Source organism: Apteryx rowi, unplaced genomic scaffold (assembly GCF_003343035.1).
Source record: "Apteryx rowi isolate R43461 unplaced genomic scaffold, aptRow1 scaffold_388, whole genome shotgun sequence".
NCBI lineage: Eukaryota > Metazoa > Chordata > Aves > Apterygiformes > Apterygidae > Apteryx > Apteryx rowi.
The window spans coordinates 260,639-276,748 of NW_020450396.1; the positions used below are offsets into that span (position 1 = coordinate 260,639).

The 16,110-nt window shown below is 37.7% G+C and overlaps 1 protein-coding gene across 1 annotated transcript in view; it reads right to left on the bottom strand.

Moving 5' to 3' along the window:
- Window positions 1-7,262: 7,262 nt before the first annotated feature.
- CLDN12 (claudin 12) overlaps window positions 7,263-16,110 on the bottom strand; it is a 56,048-nt gene continuing 47,200 nt past the window's right edge. The window contains exons 6-7 of the mRNA XM_026074405.1: window positions 15,704-15,750; window positions 7,263-7,712 (exon numbers count right to left, since the gene is read on the bottom strand). Of these exons, the coding sequence (XP_025930190.1) occupies window positions 7,663-7,712; window positions 15,704-15,750 (97 nt within the window). The 3' untranslated portion in view covers window positions 7,263-7,662. The remainder of the gene's footprint in view (window positions 7,713-15,703; window positions 15,751-16,110) is intronic.

Sequence of the window (16,110 nt, forward strand, 5' to 3'; positions counted from 1 at the left end):
CTAAGCATGGCTTAGTCTTAAAGAGGTCTCATATCTCTGGGACATTCAATTGTGAAACACCATGGAAAAACAGTAGAGGTGGAAAAGCATAGCTTGTAGAAATTAATGACATATGTATAAATAGAGATGAAATTCTTGAACATACATGCCAGAAAATTCAAGCTCGACACAACTGAAAGGATTACTTACATCTTTGAAAAGTAAAAGCTGTGAAGATATCAGAGCACATAATGACATGGGAGATTTTTCAAGATTTGAAGCAAACCTTCAAAATAGATGGGGGATAGTAGTCCTTGCAGTGGCAGGAAGGACTTCAAGGCTCTTACTGTTAGATAAGCAAGCAAATAAATAGATGCAATAAGTGCCAAACAAGGCACAGAAGAGATGAGGCAGATTACTGATGCAGTTAAAAAAAAAACAAAAACAGAAGTTAGAGCAGACTATGAAGTCTTTTACTTTTTGCAAAATGCTTCCTGTTCTTAAGCACTGACTTTTGCTCTCCGACTTGAAAGAGTTTCTCACCAGTAGGTGTTACTCTGACATGCATAGGCTAATATTAACCCTGGCTGCCTGCACAACGAAAAGGTTCCTCTGTAATTCTTACACAAATAGCTTTATACAAGAGCAATGGGAAGGAATCTTGACAACCTAAGAAAATCCTTCCTGTGTCAGACCAATGGTTCCTTTAGCCAGTATTCTCGTCAGCAGGCTGACACTGCCGTACTGGCATTTGGATCTTTATAAAAACTCTGATAATCACCTGTGAGGTAAAGAACAAGCAAGACCATTAAGTCTAAAATCCAGAAGGAAGTTATCGCTCCTGACCCACAGCACCTGATCTTTGCTGGTGAGCACTGAAGGATGGAAATCGACTTTCAAACTATGAGATCTGGAAGGAGCCCACTCTGTACGTGGTATTGTGTCTGTGTGGAGGCACATGTGAGCTTTCTCTTTACCAACTTGGCCAGAAAAGCAACCATGACAAAATGAAGTGCAAATGCCCACCTTCCTCCTTGTGCTTGTAATCGCAATGAAGGAAGCATAGTTGTACCACCAACCTGCACCCCAAAAATGAGGTGAGGCATAGCACCAAAGATATGATGTTTGCAGTACAATAGGTAAAAGTCACCTTTGAGATTCCCACAGCATCTTGAAAAGTTGCAAATCCTGTTTTGCTTGGGCTGAGGACTTAAAAGGAAGGACTTAAGAAGTGCCATGTTCATACAGAGGAAAAAGAAGTGATCAAAAGAAGTAATGGGAGTTTGAAGGACTTTTTTCTTGAGGGCAAGGTGGGGGGTGTGGTGTGCACAGCAAATACAGGAAATACGTAACTAGCATTGGTCTGAGAACATGAAGTACCCAATTATATTTCAAACAAGGTGACAACTAGGGAACATAACAAAAGTTGCCCTTGAAATACAGGTCAGAGATACAGTTAGCTCAGGAACTGTGACAGAAACATTGCTATGAAAATCCATCTCAACACGGGGTAATTAAATATTTCCTAATTTTTTTTTTGGTACATTTCCAGTTGACATCTCTTTGCACAGATAAGACTGAAGATCAAAATCAAGAAAAAGAACAAAACATGTCTCTGGACCAATTGCAAATAACTTTATCTGCATCCTGCATCTTTCTTTACCATGTTAATTCACACACAGATTCAAGCTTACATGGTTCTCAAAGTGACTTTGGTTATTCTATCACCCATTTATCTGCCAAGCAAGCACTTGACTCAAAGTGACAGCTCAAAATCTGTGCCCTCTATTACTTTTTCTTGTTGAGAAGCAATTGCTATATCAGCAAGAGAAAAGTCACTCCAGCATTTGATTAATAATATATACCAAAGGTCCAGACATTCAGTCAGAAGACTGAATTGTTAAACTGATGAAATTCGTTGGCAGTTTTCTCTAGGTCTAGACTTACCTTCAGTCTGTGCCCTTCCTGCTTTATGGAAGCTCATGTAAGACACCACTAAATAGTTTACCTGAACACTGTTTAAGACAGGTCAGCAAAGTTTTGAATTTCCAGCCATTCTTCCTACAAATAGGAAGCCCGGTTATTGATACAAGTGAATCAACCTCAGAATGTTTGATAAGGCAATGCAAAGTAGCTGAGTATTTTGATTTCTATTTAAGGTAACAGGACATAACAAAATACAAAAACAAATCTCATCTAAGATATGCAAAAGAGAACACATTTCTTTTGACCACTGTTCTATTTTTCCACTGTCTACAGTGAGTTCCCTTTTGCTCCCTTCACAACTTTTCCTCTTCATGGATGGTTGCTCACTGCTTGCATGTTGCCTAGCCTTCACCAGTTCACTGCAGCTTGGAGCAGCAAAGAAGAATCAGAGTGGAACACAGAATTTTGTTCTTATCTGACATTTAATATCTGTTATAATATCAAAAGTCAGCAAAGATGGGATTTAAGTGTGCTGTTGAGGACAAATGCACTTGAACTTATGCACAGCCAGAGATATGTGACATGAAGACCTGGACATGCGGAAGACTGAAGCTGACAAAATGAGAGCTCTGTGCTTGAGAGTCAAAACAAACTTCTAATAATTGTTTTTAATCACTTGATCCTCTCACACCAAGGCCAAAAGGTAAATGATGCCAAAAGAAAGATTAAACATGTTTCCTCAGCCAGAGATCAAGTATAAACAAGTGAAGTCATTAATATAAAACAAGGATATATGGGATCGGGATTTTGTTTGAAAGCTATCATAAGCACGACCCCTTCTTTTTAGTTTTGGGTAAAGCAGCATTTGGGGAATGGTCTCAGAGGTTTCAGAGAAGTGACACCCTAGCAGAAACTTGGCTTCAAGAATATTCTGGAAACTCCCCCCCTCTCCAGGGAAAGGTGATAATTCTCAGACAGCCTCCCAAGAGAAAGCAGATACCGAATGTTTTATCTTTTGGTCTCAACGAATATTTTTCTTTCTTCCCATTTTCATCTTCCTGGTGTCTTTTTCACTTCTGTGTGTTGGACACTTGTTGGAAGGTTGCAAGAACTGTCTTCAAAAAATGCAGTGACCAGTGTGAAAGAAGCAGCAATAGGCTTTAAGCCTTGATGGACCATACCGCCATGTTTATTTGCAGAAAATTCTGAATATATGTAACTACAATTGATTGCAAATTCTGCTCCCTTCCCAAGCCTACACACATTTCTGAAGAGATTACAGACTCAAAGAAGTAACAAATAGTCCAAACACTCTCACGTTTTTGTTTTTGGTGGTATCTTGAAAGCTTTGCATAATCTCAAGCAAATTCAATTTACCTAGTTATAATTTACACAGATTACCACTGGAGACCTCTATGACACAGTGTGGCTTTTCTCCTCGCACAGCTGAATTGCTCTTCAGCAGCAAACGCAACCTTTTGGTTGGAAATATGCTTTGCTTCCTCTACCAGAAATACAGGGATCTCTCCATAACTCTTTTCTTTCTACTTTTCTGCTGCTTGTCATACAAGCCTTTCTTCTCAGTATTTTCTTAATGAATACTGACAATATCCAAAGTAATAACGGAAAACAAAATAGCATTGAAATATTTTCATTCTAATGAACATTTATTTCTAAAGGTGTTGTTTCCAAAATAGCTTTGCCTTTTCTATTGCAAATATTTGTAAATAACGTTATTTACAATTCTTTTATTTGTAGCCTTCCACCTGGCTACACTGCGGATAAATAAGTGCTGCAGGTTGCAAAACCCCTGGCAGAAAACATCAAAAAATTAGTAGCACTACATAAAGTGTAACAGTATATACTAGTTCAGTATACATTCTCTAAGGGAGAGAATTTCTCTCATTCTTTAGATAAATTTATCTTTTCAGCAAAGAAATTATGAAGTAGTGATAACTCAGTCCACAAAATGCCACTTTCAACAAGCATTCCCTCCTCCCTGTCCTCCAGCTGGCTGTTTTCGGACCAGATCAATACAAGGAAAAAATCAGTCAGCTATCAGCAGCCACCCTGGCCTGCTCACAACACTGCTGCTTTAGGAAAGACAGGAGCCAGTGCCTTGACACGACCTCCCACATTCACACTTTGAAGCACGAGGCAGCCACAGCCACCAGCCAATTCCAGCCCCAGGACCAACAGTGATGAAGCTCAGACCCGAGCAGGAATTGGGGGCACCATCAGCAATTGCTGCCAACTTCACTCTCCTCCTGGACTACTGACTTCCTTTCCCCACTCCCTCTCTGATCACCTCCACAACAACTCCTCTCAAAGTGTCTCTTTTTTCTCCTCACTTTCTTTCTGTTTTGGACCCCGGCACTAGGAAGCAAGGGGAATAAGAGCATGCTAGCTAATTCCCTCCCACTCCTTTCTGGACCAACCTAAAAATCTAGAGTGCCTCACGTTCAGCGGCTCTATTCAGGATGTTCCGTGGTTGCAAGAAACTACCATGCAGGCTGGATCCACACCTCAGGCACGTGCTTGGTGTGACAAGAGCCTGCAGTTTGCCATACTGATTTTTTGAAAAGACAGATGATGAGAACTATGTACGGAAGTGATAAAACAAACTACTCTGTAAGCATAGGAAAAAAGCAGATATTGGACTTTTCAAAATGATTTCCTTATGCCCCTTTAATATCAAATAATAAAGCAGGACATTGGTGCAGACAACAGACTCCTTGTTGTCAAACACAAGATTTCAGAAGTGGCAAACACTATGTTCCTGCGTTAACCTAAGAAGTTAAAACAGCATATATCAATCTACTAAAATTTTCTTTAAACAAATAAATCACACCCAGCAACATAATTGAACTGATTCACTTAAGTTTTCAATGCTGTGAAAGTTTTGTTCTGATGAAAGATAAACATGTATTTTAACTTTTTAGTTTTTGAGATTGCTCGTCTTTTCAGACTGTAATACCTTCACTACTAAAGCTAACAGGCACTAAGCATTGAAGTAAAAAGTCAAAAGACATAGGAAAGAAAGAAAACAGCTTGAATGAGAGGAAGGAAAGTTTGAGAAAAACAGATGATTAGCAGACATATTATAGCTCAGACTTGGTAACGCTGTTCCTGTACTTTCATTTTGTTTATAGGTTGCCTCCTTTTTCTCTTTTGTTGAAAAGCATGGAGGAGGGGAAGCTCATTATGGAAACTGATGGATGCCTCTGTTCACACCTGAGCACCAAAGATATGATGTTACCTCTTTCTACGGCTGTTTTTCCAATTACTTACAACTACACTAAAATACAAAGACTAACAGCCTTTCTATTGATAAGCCAAATCCAGTATTTCTGTAGAAATATTGACATACAAGAAAGTCCAGAGAAGGCTGCAATCAATATGCTGAAATAAGGACATGTTCCATTCAATTAACTCCTTCAAGGAACACAACAAATAAAGGTTAAGTAAACTGAAAAGTCTGGGGTTTGCTCTGGGATTTTTACATTTTCTATGAAGTTTTAAGGTTGCTGTCCATAGTGGTCTCATTAAATCAGTACTCTTGCCTTTAATCATGCAAGTGAAATTATGCAGGGCTAAATGTGATTCTGTGACATGTTGTATGAACCATGGCCTGCACTATAAAGTAGGGGCTGTTATATGCTAACAGATAAAGTTGACCACAGCTGTTAGTTTTTGATGCCCATAACTGTGGCTTCAGAACGACAAGCCAACATGCTGTATAGGAAGATTGCATTTATTTCACTCAACCTTCTTTTTAAGTGTAAAACACAACCATTCTGTAGCAAAGCAGCACCCATTCCATATTCTCAAAATATTTAGGTTCTCTAAACACTTGTCTTTGAAATTGTAGAAAAGGCTTTGCCCCCACCCCTTCTGTTAGAATACATGACAGCCCTTCATATACTGTAGCAGGTGCAGAAGAAAAATACTTTTCTATTAAGTCAGAAATGTCACTACTTGGGTAAGACAGAAGGCAGACCTTCATCATTTTTGCAAAAGTTATCTCCAGGGAAAACCATCAGCATGTTTTATTTCCACACTATCAACTCACTCTTATCACAGATCATCATTCTTCAAAGACAGCCCTTTGAATAGTACTTTAGACTTGAGACTAGCTGACAGTTGAAGAAACATCTGAAATTAAATGCAGTGGCTTACCAATAAAGTACTAAATACGAGTGAAGAGAAAATAAAATAAAATTAGTGCACCATTATTTCATAACGCTAGTTACACTACAGACCCAGGAAATGGTAGCTTTTCATAAATATAAAATGCCTGAGGATCTATATTCTCAGAGGAGAAAAAAAAATACAGTGAAAGACTGGAAATGAACATTCTACCAAAATCAGCAGTAGATGATAGTTCCTAAAGCTGAACTTTAGGCAGATTCTTTGACACTGGAAGGAATGGCAATTCACCTCATTACCTACAGCAAGACTTAATTCCTACTACACACATGTGGTGTTAAGATTTTATTCTTCCGTCAGAAAATGAGTGAAAGCAAAAATGCTCTTTCCCTTCTCGAACTTGATCACTTCTTTTAAACAAAGTTAGTAAAGAACAACAGAACCAAACAGAACCAAATTAAAGATTTTAGAGTGTTCTGTTTTAGGAACATTGATAAAGATAACATATGAAAATCTTCAATACTGTAAATTTCTTTAATGGATAATACATAGCAAGGGAAATAAATGTACAGAATTAAGGGAAACTCACATTACACTGGGGCCAGGAAAGAACAGCTCTTCACTTGATGTATCATACCAGTAAGATAGTAAAAATGCTCATTGGAACATTTCTCTATGAAAAGAAAGATGGAGGATATATATCATGTTATGGAAATACCAAAACCAAACAAACAAAAAACCAGAAAGAAGGTTAAAAAAATACTTCTTTCTTACTCTGTAAAACTGAGAAATTTTAGTAATTTTTTTTTTATTAAAAGATTAGGCTTACAGAAGAAAGCATTCACACTGCCTAAATTTGAGAAGAAACATCCAGCTCATATATACCTAGTCCAATTTTACAAGTATTTCAAGATGAAAGAATTTCTGCCAATTTTGCTAAATTGAGTAATTTCTTCTTCACATCAGTGATATATTCAGAGTATATATTAACATCTGCATCAAATTACTTATAAACAAATACATTCCCCCCTCCCCAACCCTCAGACATTACACATCTTGAAGATCTTTTTCAAGGGAAAACAATTCTCATCCTACAGTACTACATAAGAATGTGCTTGTTGATGTTTCTTGTCAATACCAACATCAGCTATTTCTGCTGTGTGAAGCTATGCTTCCTTGTTGCCATTTATTTTATAAAACAGACACAGTAGGAAAAAAAAAATCTTTATTTAGGAACATAGCAACAACCGTGTTCAAATGGCAGTTAAGATTAAATTCAAATACATGATCATGAATATAAGCCATTTAAATCAGACAACAAAAAGACAGCTTTAGAAAGGGAAAAGGTAACATCTCACGCTTAAATGTCAACACAATTAGCAAACATTTCAATAGCCATAAGCATTTATAAAAAATTAGCAATATATAGGTAAATAAGATGCAAACGTATTTCAAGGAAGTCTTCATCCACTCAGTTTTACAACAAGAAAAAACAAATAAACAAACAAAAAATCTTTGGCGGGGGGAAACAAACCCAAAGGGCAAATGAAAGCAAGAAACAATCTTCCTGTATTCTGGAATCACAGCTCTATTAGAAGGTTCTCAGGTTTATTCATTCTCAAATCTGCTGTAAGGATTATCAGAATCCTGGAGAAGACCTGTAAAAGAAAACAGGTTTGTTTCTATCATTTTCTTACCAGTAGTGCCTAGAAACCTTGAGTGACTGACTTCACCGTAATAGGTACTCTGTATAACAAAACCAAAAGGCAATTCTTGTGTTGCAAAACCTGCTCAATTAGCCAGAAGCTCAAGTATAAAAATAAATTGGAAGTGTTCTTAAGCACTTATTTCTCAAACTAAAATCATGAATAGGTTTTTCATGATTTATCAGGGAGAAACATATTGCTCTGTGAAAAAACTGCATAGAGAAAACACTTCTCGTTTGTGAGGTGTACCCTACAAAATGCATCTGTGAGAGAGACAAGTCTACAAAATAGTCTAAGTACAGAGATGGCTCAGGAAAAGTAGATTCAGACCAACCAGTTTATAAAGTCAAGTTTTTATAAGACCACCATCCTTTAAAATATAAGATGCTATTATTCTGACTTAATTCTACTTCAGTTCGGCACAAAAATTTGTCAGGTTCAATCAACTACAGAAATTCTGCAACAGGACAATAGCGTCTAAGGACAAATAAAGATCACCTCTACATTCACTAAAACCTCCAGGGACAAGAACAAGAGCATCACTTAAATCAGGTTGTGGTATGTGTTTCCATCATAAAGATTCTTAATGCTGTAAGCAGGCTGCTGTCACAGAAAGCACTGCAAAGCCATCCAATTATATTGAGTTACTGGATCTGCATACCATCTCATGTAAGGGTTAGCTGAGCAATCACTGTTCCACAGCACAATAATTTCAATAAGACTTTAAACTGCATAACGAATTTGTGCTAGGCAGTAGGGCATACTGAAAATAAAGGAGCCCCAGGAGAGTCTAGAGGCAGACCTTTTGTTGTGAAGGAACAGGAAGACTGCTACTGTTTTTTCTACCAACTTTTGCATACTGTAGTCTGCACTCTCTTCCATAGCTCATTTGTTTAGGGCATGGAGAGAGAGGAGACATAAGCCAAAAAGCCACTCTCCACAAACATTCAGATTCATGACAGCAGAAGAGAAACGAAGATTACACCAGTCACTCAGATCTTGTTAAGAACCTCCAGTAGGTCTTTTCGCAGTGCACCTCTTTTCCATGCGCATCTGTGCACGGATGCTGAACTCCAACTCTTCTGCCTGAAACTCAAAAGCTAACAGCACCTGAAATAGACACTATGCTCTCGTCTACTTTGTTATAACAGAGGGCAGTTATTGCACTTCTTTCAAACCACCAAAATATTTTAAGATGTCAAGCAAGAAGCATGACTGCTTAGTGTTCATTATTATACCAGTAACTATAACTGACTACCTGATAGAGAATAGCAACTAAGTAAAGGAATATGCACTAAAATTCCTATAATTACTCAAATTGAAAAGATTTCAAGCAGTTAATTTGTAAGTAGTTAAAATTAAAACCAGCCCTTCTAGCTAATGACCATTAATTATCAAAGAATAGGTAAGCCAGTAACACTTTTAAAGCTTCAACCAGGTAACAAGAAGTACAATATATTTATCTGATACAGTACCACATGCCCAAAGTGCTACCCCTTTCTGTAACTGCTAATAAATAAACAAATAAATAAATCTTTTAAGCATTTGTGCAATAAAAGTTTTGTTAGATGACAGCACTGTCAGGAATTATCCACAATATTTTGAGTTCTTAAATTTTTTTGTGTTTTTTAAACCTGTAAAAAGCAGTTATTTCCTGGATTCTAATCATACCTTTCATGTTTTTAAAAAGAAAATTGTCATGTCCCTTAAGTCTACTCTAACTGACAAGTAAGCTAATATACAAGAAAAATATTCTTATTCTTGGCCTACTAATGCCTTTAGGTAACCTTAGGTGTCCTTTAATGTCTTTAGGCAACTTACCTGCATTAATATAACCCAAAGGCAAATACAGAGAAGAAACATTTATTTCCAGAACAACACTGTCCCCTTTTCCCAGACATGTTAGTACTTCAGTAGATAGTTTTAATAAAAACATTCATAAAGTTATAGGATCTAATATATTTATAGGATCCAATATATTTAATTACCTTAAAGACAACTGTGAATTGTTCAAATTTCAAAATTTTTTGCAGCACTTTCGTATTTCCTGCCTTTAAAATACTTTAAGAGACATCTACATAATATTTAGAGAAAATTAGCAACAATACTAGGAATTCAAATATTTTATGACAATAAACTCAGTTTGTGTTAAATTCCTCTTGGAACTCCAAGAACCAAACTTCAAAGACCTTCCCATAAAGTGGAGGGAGGTGGCATAAGATTTGTGACAAAATTCACTTTGGCATTTAAGTATAATTTTGATTTTGAAATAAGATTCTTTGAAGTCTTCATTTAAAAAAAAAATCACTTTATGGTAATCAAAAATGTTCCCCACTTTGGCTGAGTTGCCTCAACCACCTAGAAGCACAAAGACCATGACGTTCTACAGCTAAAAAGCACAAACCATGAAAGAGTTACTTTCTCCCTGAAAGCACACTAACACACACACACAAGCACACACAGTTACTTATACTCTCCTGATTTTATTTAGCTCACATACCTCTCTCTATATAGCCTGGCAAGTGCTTATTATCTGCCTTTCATATAATTCATTTGAAATACATATCTGACACTTCATAGGTCTGAAACTAGCATGTTCAACTCTAGGCTCTGCTCGCTGACAGCTTAAGCAGCTAAGATTCAATTACACAGAATCACAGAATCGCTGAGGTTGGAAGGGACCTCTGGAGATCATCTAGTCCAACCCCCCTCCTCAAGCAGGGTCACCTAGAGCACATTGCACAGGATTGCATCCAGGCGCGTTTTGAATATCTCCAGAGAAGGAGACTCCACAACCTCTCTGGGCAACCTCTTCCAGTGCTCTGTCACCCTCACAGTGAAAAAGTTTTTCCTCATGTTCAGATGGAAGCGTCTGTGTTTCAGTTTGTGCCCGTTGCCTCGTGTCCTGTCACTCGGCACCACTGAAAAGAGTCTGGTCCCATCCTCTCGACACCCTCCCTTCAGATACTTGTACACGTTGATAAGATCTCCTCTCAGCCTTCTCTTCTCCAGGCTGAAGAGTCCCAGCTCTCTCAGCCTTTCCTCATAAGAGAGATGCTCCAGTCCCCTAACCATCTTTGTAGCCCTTCGCTGGACTTGCTCCAGTAGTGCCACATCCCTCTTGTACTGGGGAGCCCAGAACTGGACGCAGTACTCCAGATGGGGCCTCACCAGGGCTGAGGAGAGGGGGAGAATCACCTCCCTCGACCTGCTGGCAACACTCTTCCTGATGCAGCCCAGCATACCATTGGCCTTCTTGGCCACAAGGGCACATTGCTGCCTCATGCTTAACTTGGTGTCCACCAGCACTCCCAGGTCCTTCTCCGCAGAGCTGCTTTCCAGCAGGTCAACCCCCAACCTGTACTGGTGCATGGGGTTATTCCTCCCCAAATTCAATTGATATTTTGCATCCAGCAGTGCCAATCTCAAATTAAAGGAAGTTGTGAAACTTCTGCGATATACTTATTTATCTGCGCCTCCCTCAACACACTAACAAGAGCCATGTCGGACAACAGCCATCATATTTCATATGAATGTGTCATTTTTACTATTGTTATTACAAATGCTGTTCTCAGTAATATTTGCTTTAGTTTCACTGAACTATAAGGTTTAACAGTGAACATAAATATAATTTCCACCAATCAGGCATTAGCATGTTATAACTTAATTTCAATGACAGCTCTCTGATGTGTTTTATTGTATAATACTGGAACCAAAAGCTCAGGCCTCAACATCTATGGGACAGTCCAGCAAGAGTATTATTGATCGTGAATGCTTGACTACAGTAAAAGATTTAATGTGAACGCACTACAAAGGAAAGTTTACTTCAGCAATTCCTCTCCCAGGAAAGGCGGCATTCCAAGAGGAAATGATAAGCCCTCCTTCCAAATAAGGATAACCACAAAAGTTACAACATCGGATAAACTTTGTTCTTAATCTTGCTCTCCAATCTACATCTAATGTTTAAATTTATCTTCAGCATTCTAAGTACCTTATTAGATTAGATTAAGTGAGAGGAGGGAGAGAGCAGCCAAGCACTTGCACCAGTTCTTACTGAAAGCGTTGTCTCTGTCTCCAGCAAGCAGACACAAGCAATTTAGAGATGCATGAAAAAAAAGCAGGACAGAAAGCTACTGTCAGCTGCCACAGCAGCTCTTAACTGTGGTATTCAAAGAGGAGCTGCAAGCCTGTGCTAACTGGATAGCATGTCTGGTTCAACTAGAGCTCACATGCTGCCTTGAACCAGACACGAATGTTCTCTCTTAACTGCTCCTCATTTGACATGAGCACAACTACCCAACTTGCAATTTACCCTTAGAGGTTCAAAGCAGCCAGATGTTTGTAGGCTGCAGGAGACTTGTCTGTAATAAAGTCCATTACATGTTACTACTGAACTTGGGTATCTAAAAATGCAGGACACAAGAACTCAGAACAACTTAGTTCTATTTATCTTCATTTTGAGATTAATATCTCAAATATTAGAGAACAATTTGAGATATCTAAAGTATACTTACTTATATTTAAGGAAAACTGGAAAATTTAAAAGGTATAACAGACAAGAATCTTTCATTAGCCAATATGAAGTAACGAGGCCTCTTAACACCTCTTTTAAAAAAAAATTCATTTATGTTAGATACCATGCTAACAATACAGCCTCTCAGTCATTGAGACCTGACCCTCATCATTTATTAGCGTTGCCCAAAAACAGAATTAATAAATGAAGTACGAGAGACTGTATATACTGTAACAATTGAACTAGTGTGGTACACTGCAGATCTTCACCTCTAATTACTTTTCCTCTTTTATTTTCAACTCCCCCAATTAACAACTCTACGCTTAACATACAGCAAACTAAATTTTAAGTGTACAGCAATACAAGATTTGCCTGCCTTGCATTCAGAACACCGGAGAAGGACAAGGTTAGGAAGTATCTCTCCTGAACAGAAGGAATATTTACTGTGATAAACTCCTGAATATAAAATTAATGTCTTATGTAAAATAAAGGAAATAGGGTTGGGTATCATTAAATTAACTATCAAAAGCTTTGCAGATTTGAAGCAAGTGGTTTGGAAGCCCAGATTAAACAAAACACAATAATTCTGTAAAAATGGAGATACAGGATCCTTCCACTAATATCAAGCAAAATGCTGAAGTATATAAAGAGTAAAGCAGCTTCTTACTAATGCTATACTGAACACACAATAGCAGCAAATGCAGCAGCAATTAAATTGTAGTTCCTTTGTATGCTACACAAGCTGCAAAATAGTCTGAATTCCACTTTAAAATTTTCTAACAATCAACATATAATTTGTGTAATCATACTGCATTCAAATATATGAGCAAATGAAAAATACTATCAAATTTTGCAACAAAGAAACAATTCAAAGTGCATATTCCTGGTTGCTAAAGCTCTCTATTGCTTCCAGTGCTCCCAAGGGATTGTGGCTAAAGTGACACCTGCAATGCATTATAAATGTGTAATTACCATTTAAATGGGATAAGGAAAGCTGGTGGATGAAATGGGAAAAGGCATTCCCTTAAAGCCAACCAAATACTGAAATTTCAGGCATGATCATCTTAATCTACAGAGTCAGGTTAACAAAGTCATTGTCATTCTGCCACTCATGCACTCCTACTTAACAGTGAATCCTCTCTGCAATGCATAACAGTGTAAAATAATCTAGTGTCTCCATAATTATTTGCAGCAATTTTTATTAGGTTATATTTAATATGCTAACATATTATTTACTAGACAGTGAAAAATGAAGACAGAGGATTCAAGGCTATAGCAAGACTTATTGTATTAAATCTCACTGAATTATTTTAACAGCCATTTGTCTGCATATTATCAGAATATAAGATATATAGATTAGCAATAATTTAATGGCTTTATGGATTTCAGAATTTATGTATATTTTGTCTTTCATTCTTCTTCAGTTATGTACATCCTTTCCATATCTGCCAACTATTCATATACTGATTAGGTTCTTCTTTAGGGCAAACGATGAATTATGAGAATCCAGGCTTCAAATCAGTACATTTCATAGCATAAATTATTCTATGCATAGACAACAGGGCAAACCTGTCAACAAGTAAACTCTATATAGAAATTTGCTACTGAAATTTGAGTCCAATTGTTAAAATATGATTTTTTTGTGTGAAAACTGCATTGCAAAACCTAACTATGTGAAGCAATGGATATGCCTGACTCCCTATAAGGCAGACCTTCCACTAACACAATGAATATTATGAGCTTGTTCCTAATTAAGTCACTGACACACTAACATGATTCAGATGAGCGCAGAATTACACTCTCATATGACTGAAAAGTATACCTACAAGCAAGATTTTGAATTTGATGTTTATATTCTAGAGGCATACAGTTACATCCCTCAGGAAGCTAACAAGATCCAACACAGCATTCAGCAAATGTCTGAAGTTAAGTACAGAAGAGAGAGAAGGGCATCTTCACTAAAATGTAGGGCCATGCAGAAACTGAACTAGTTTCACAAGCAGATTATAACTACGAATGCAGCGTTTTGAAATGTTACTTAACTCCAGTGCAGTGCTTTGATATCCTATAGTGCCATCCTAACTTCAGGATCTAGTTTGATACTCGTGCACTGCACTGTGCCAAGACACGTGTATCTGTACAGAGGGCTGCATGTTATTTTGGAGACATAGCCATCGTCTTAAATGTCCAAGTTCTTTCACCAACTCTACCCTAATGCTTCAAACTTGTCAGGATTGACTGTAAGGTCTTTTCTAAGGAGAAACAAACACAAAAAGTGTGTGTTATTTTACGTTTTTTCTTTTTAAACCTAGATTACTTTTGTTAACTGCTTAGTTCAAACAAAACTTGAAACTGGGTTGTGGTTGAAGGATAGGGTCAACGATGCTCTAAAACGTTGCAGGACTGAAGTTCATGATCAATATTTAACAAAAATTACTTTTAGTTTCCACAACATTCTTCCTTCTTCTGCTCAAGGCTCACACTGAATTTTTCCTCCATCCCAAAGGAGTGTATTATTGCAAACATTCCCCAGGCATAGAATTCCCTATAGAGAGCATCTGTATCACTCCTATATCAGCAAGAGGACACGCTGCAGACCGTGAAGGCATTCCCAAATTCTGCCAATCAATTTAACATAAGACTGAAAAGTAACAGTTTGGAGTGACTGATCAGCCCCATAGTCACCTTCTCTGACATTAAGGCAATTTGCATTAAAAAAACTGCAGCATACTTCTAGCATATCAGTCTCTGAATACACAGTACTGTTAACCTTCAGAACAAATCAAATAGAAAGTGTAAGGACTGACAAGCATAGATAATGCAAGTCTAATGTACAGAAGCTCAGCTCCTACAATCTGAACAGTATGAGTTCCCTACTGGATCACAGATCCATTAAAAAAAAATAAAATCCTAAGTTAGTCTGCAAAAGCTCTACCCTTGGTTTTAGCTTGATTTAAAAAAGCTTGCTAGCTGCTAGTCAGTCTGTCCTCCTTAAATGAGCATGAGTCTACTAGCCAGTTTCAAACATTGGTTTATCAAGTTCAAATCTCACAAATACTTCAGGTCTTACAAGTTTTCTGAAAAAATCAGAGGGCCTATTTAGGGAAGTACAAACAAAAAGCAGTGCTCTTACTTACGAAGAGAAAGAAAGAACTATTTTGTTAAATATATTTAATACCCCTACAAACAAACCATCTAGCACATTGTCTCTCGCCCAGCGGGAGAGTTAGCACAAAAAGAAAACAAGAGCATAACAACGATGAGAGCAGGTATTCTAGTGACAGAAGACCCACATCAGTAGGAAAGAGGGCTTGATTAGTTCTGCTACTCACAGAGCAACTTGTTTCTGCTGTGAATTTTAATAATAATTAAGACAAGGGAAAAAGGAATTAATTTAGATACTGATTATTGAAACAAGATTACCACATACCATACTTCCTGCGTATTTCATCATGTTTCAGTTTTCTCTCATGTTTCCTACAACAAAGAAAAAAAACGGCATCAGAAGAACATTCGGATTATTTTGAGCTGTAAGCAAAATATGGTAACCACATCTTATGAGCTTATGAGTAAGGATTAAAGGGCAGGCTAGCATGGGTGACACTGTGGTGGGTGTTTACTACAGGCCACCTGATCAGGAAGAGGAAGTCGATGAGGCCTTCTAAAGACAGACAGAAGTAGCCTCACGATCGCAGGCCCTGGTTCTCATGGGGGACTTCAACCACCCTGATATCTGCTGGAAAGACAACACAGCTAAGCACAAACAGTCCTGGAGGTTCCTGCAGAGCATTGGTGACAACTTCTTGACACAGGTGGTAGAGGAGCCAACAAGGAGAG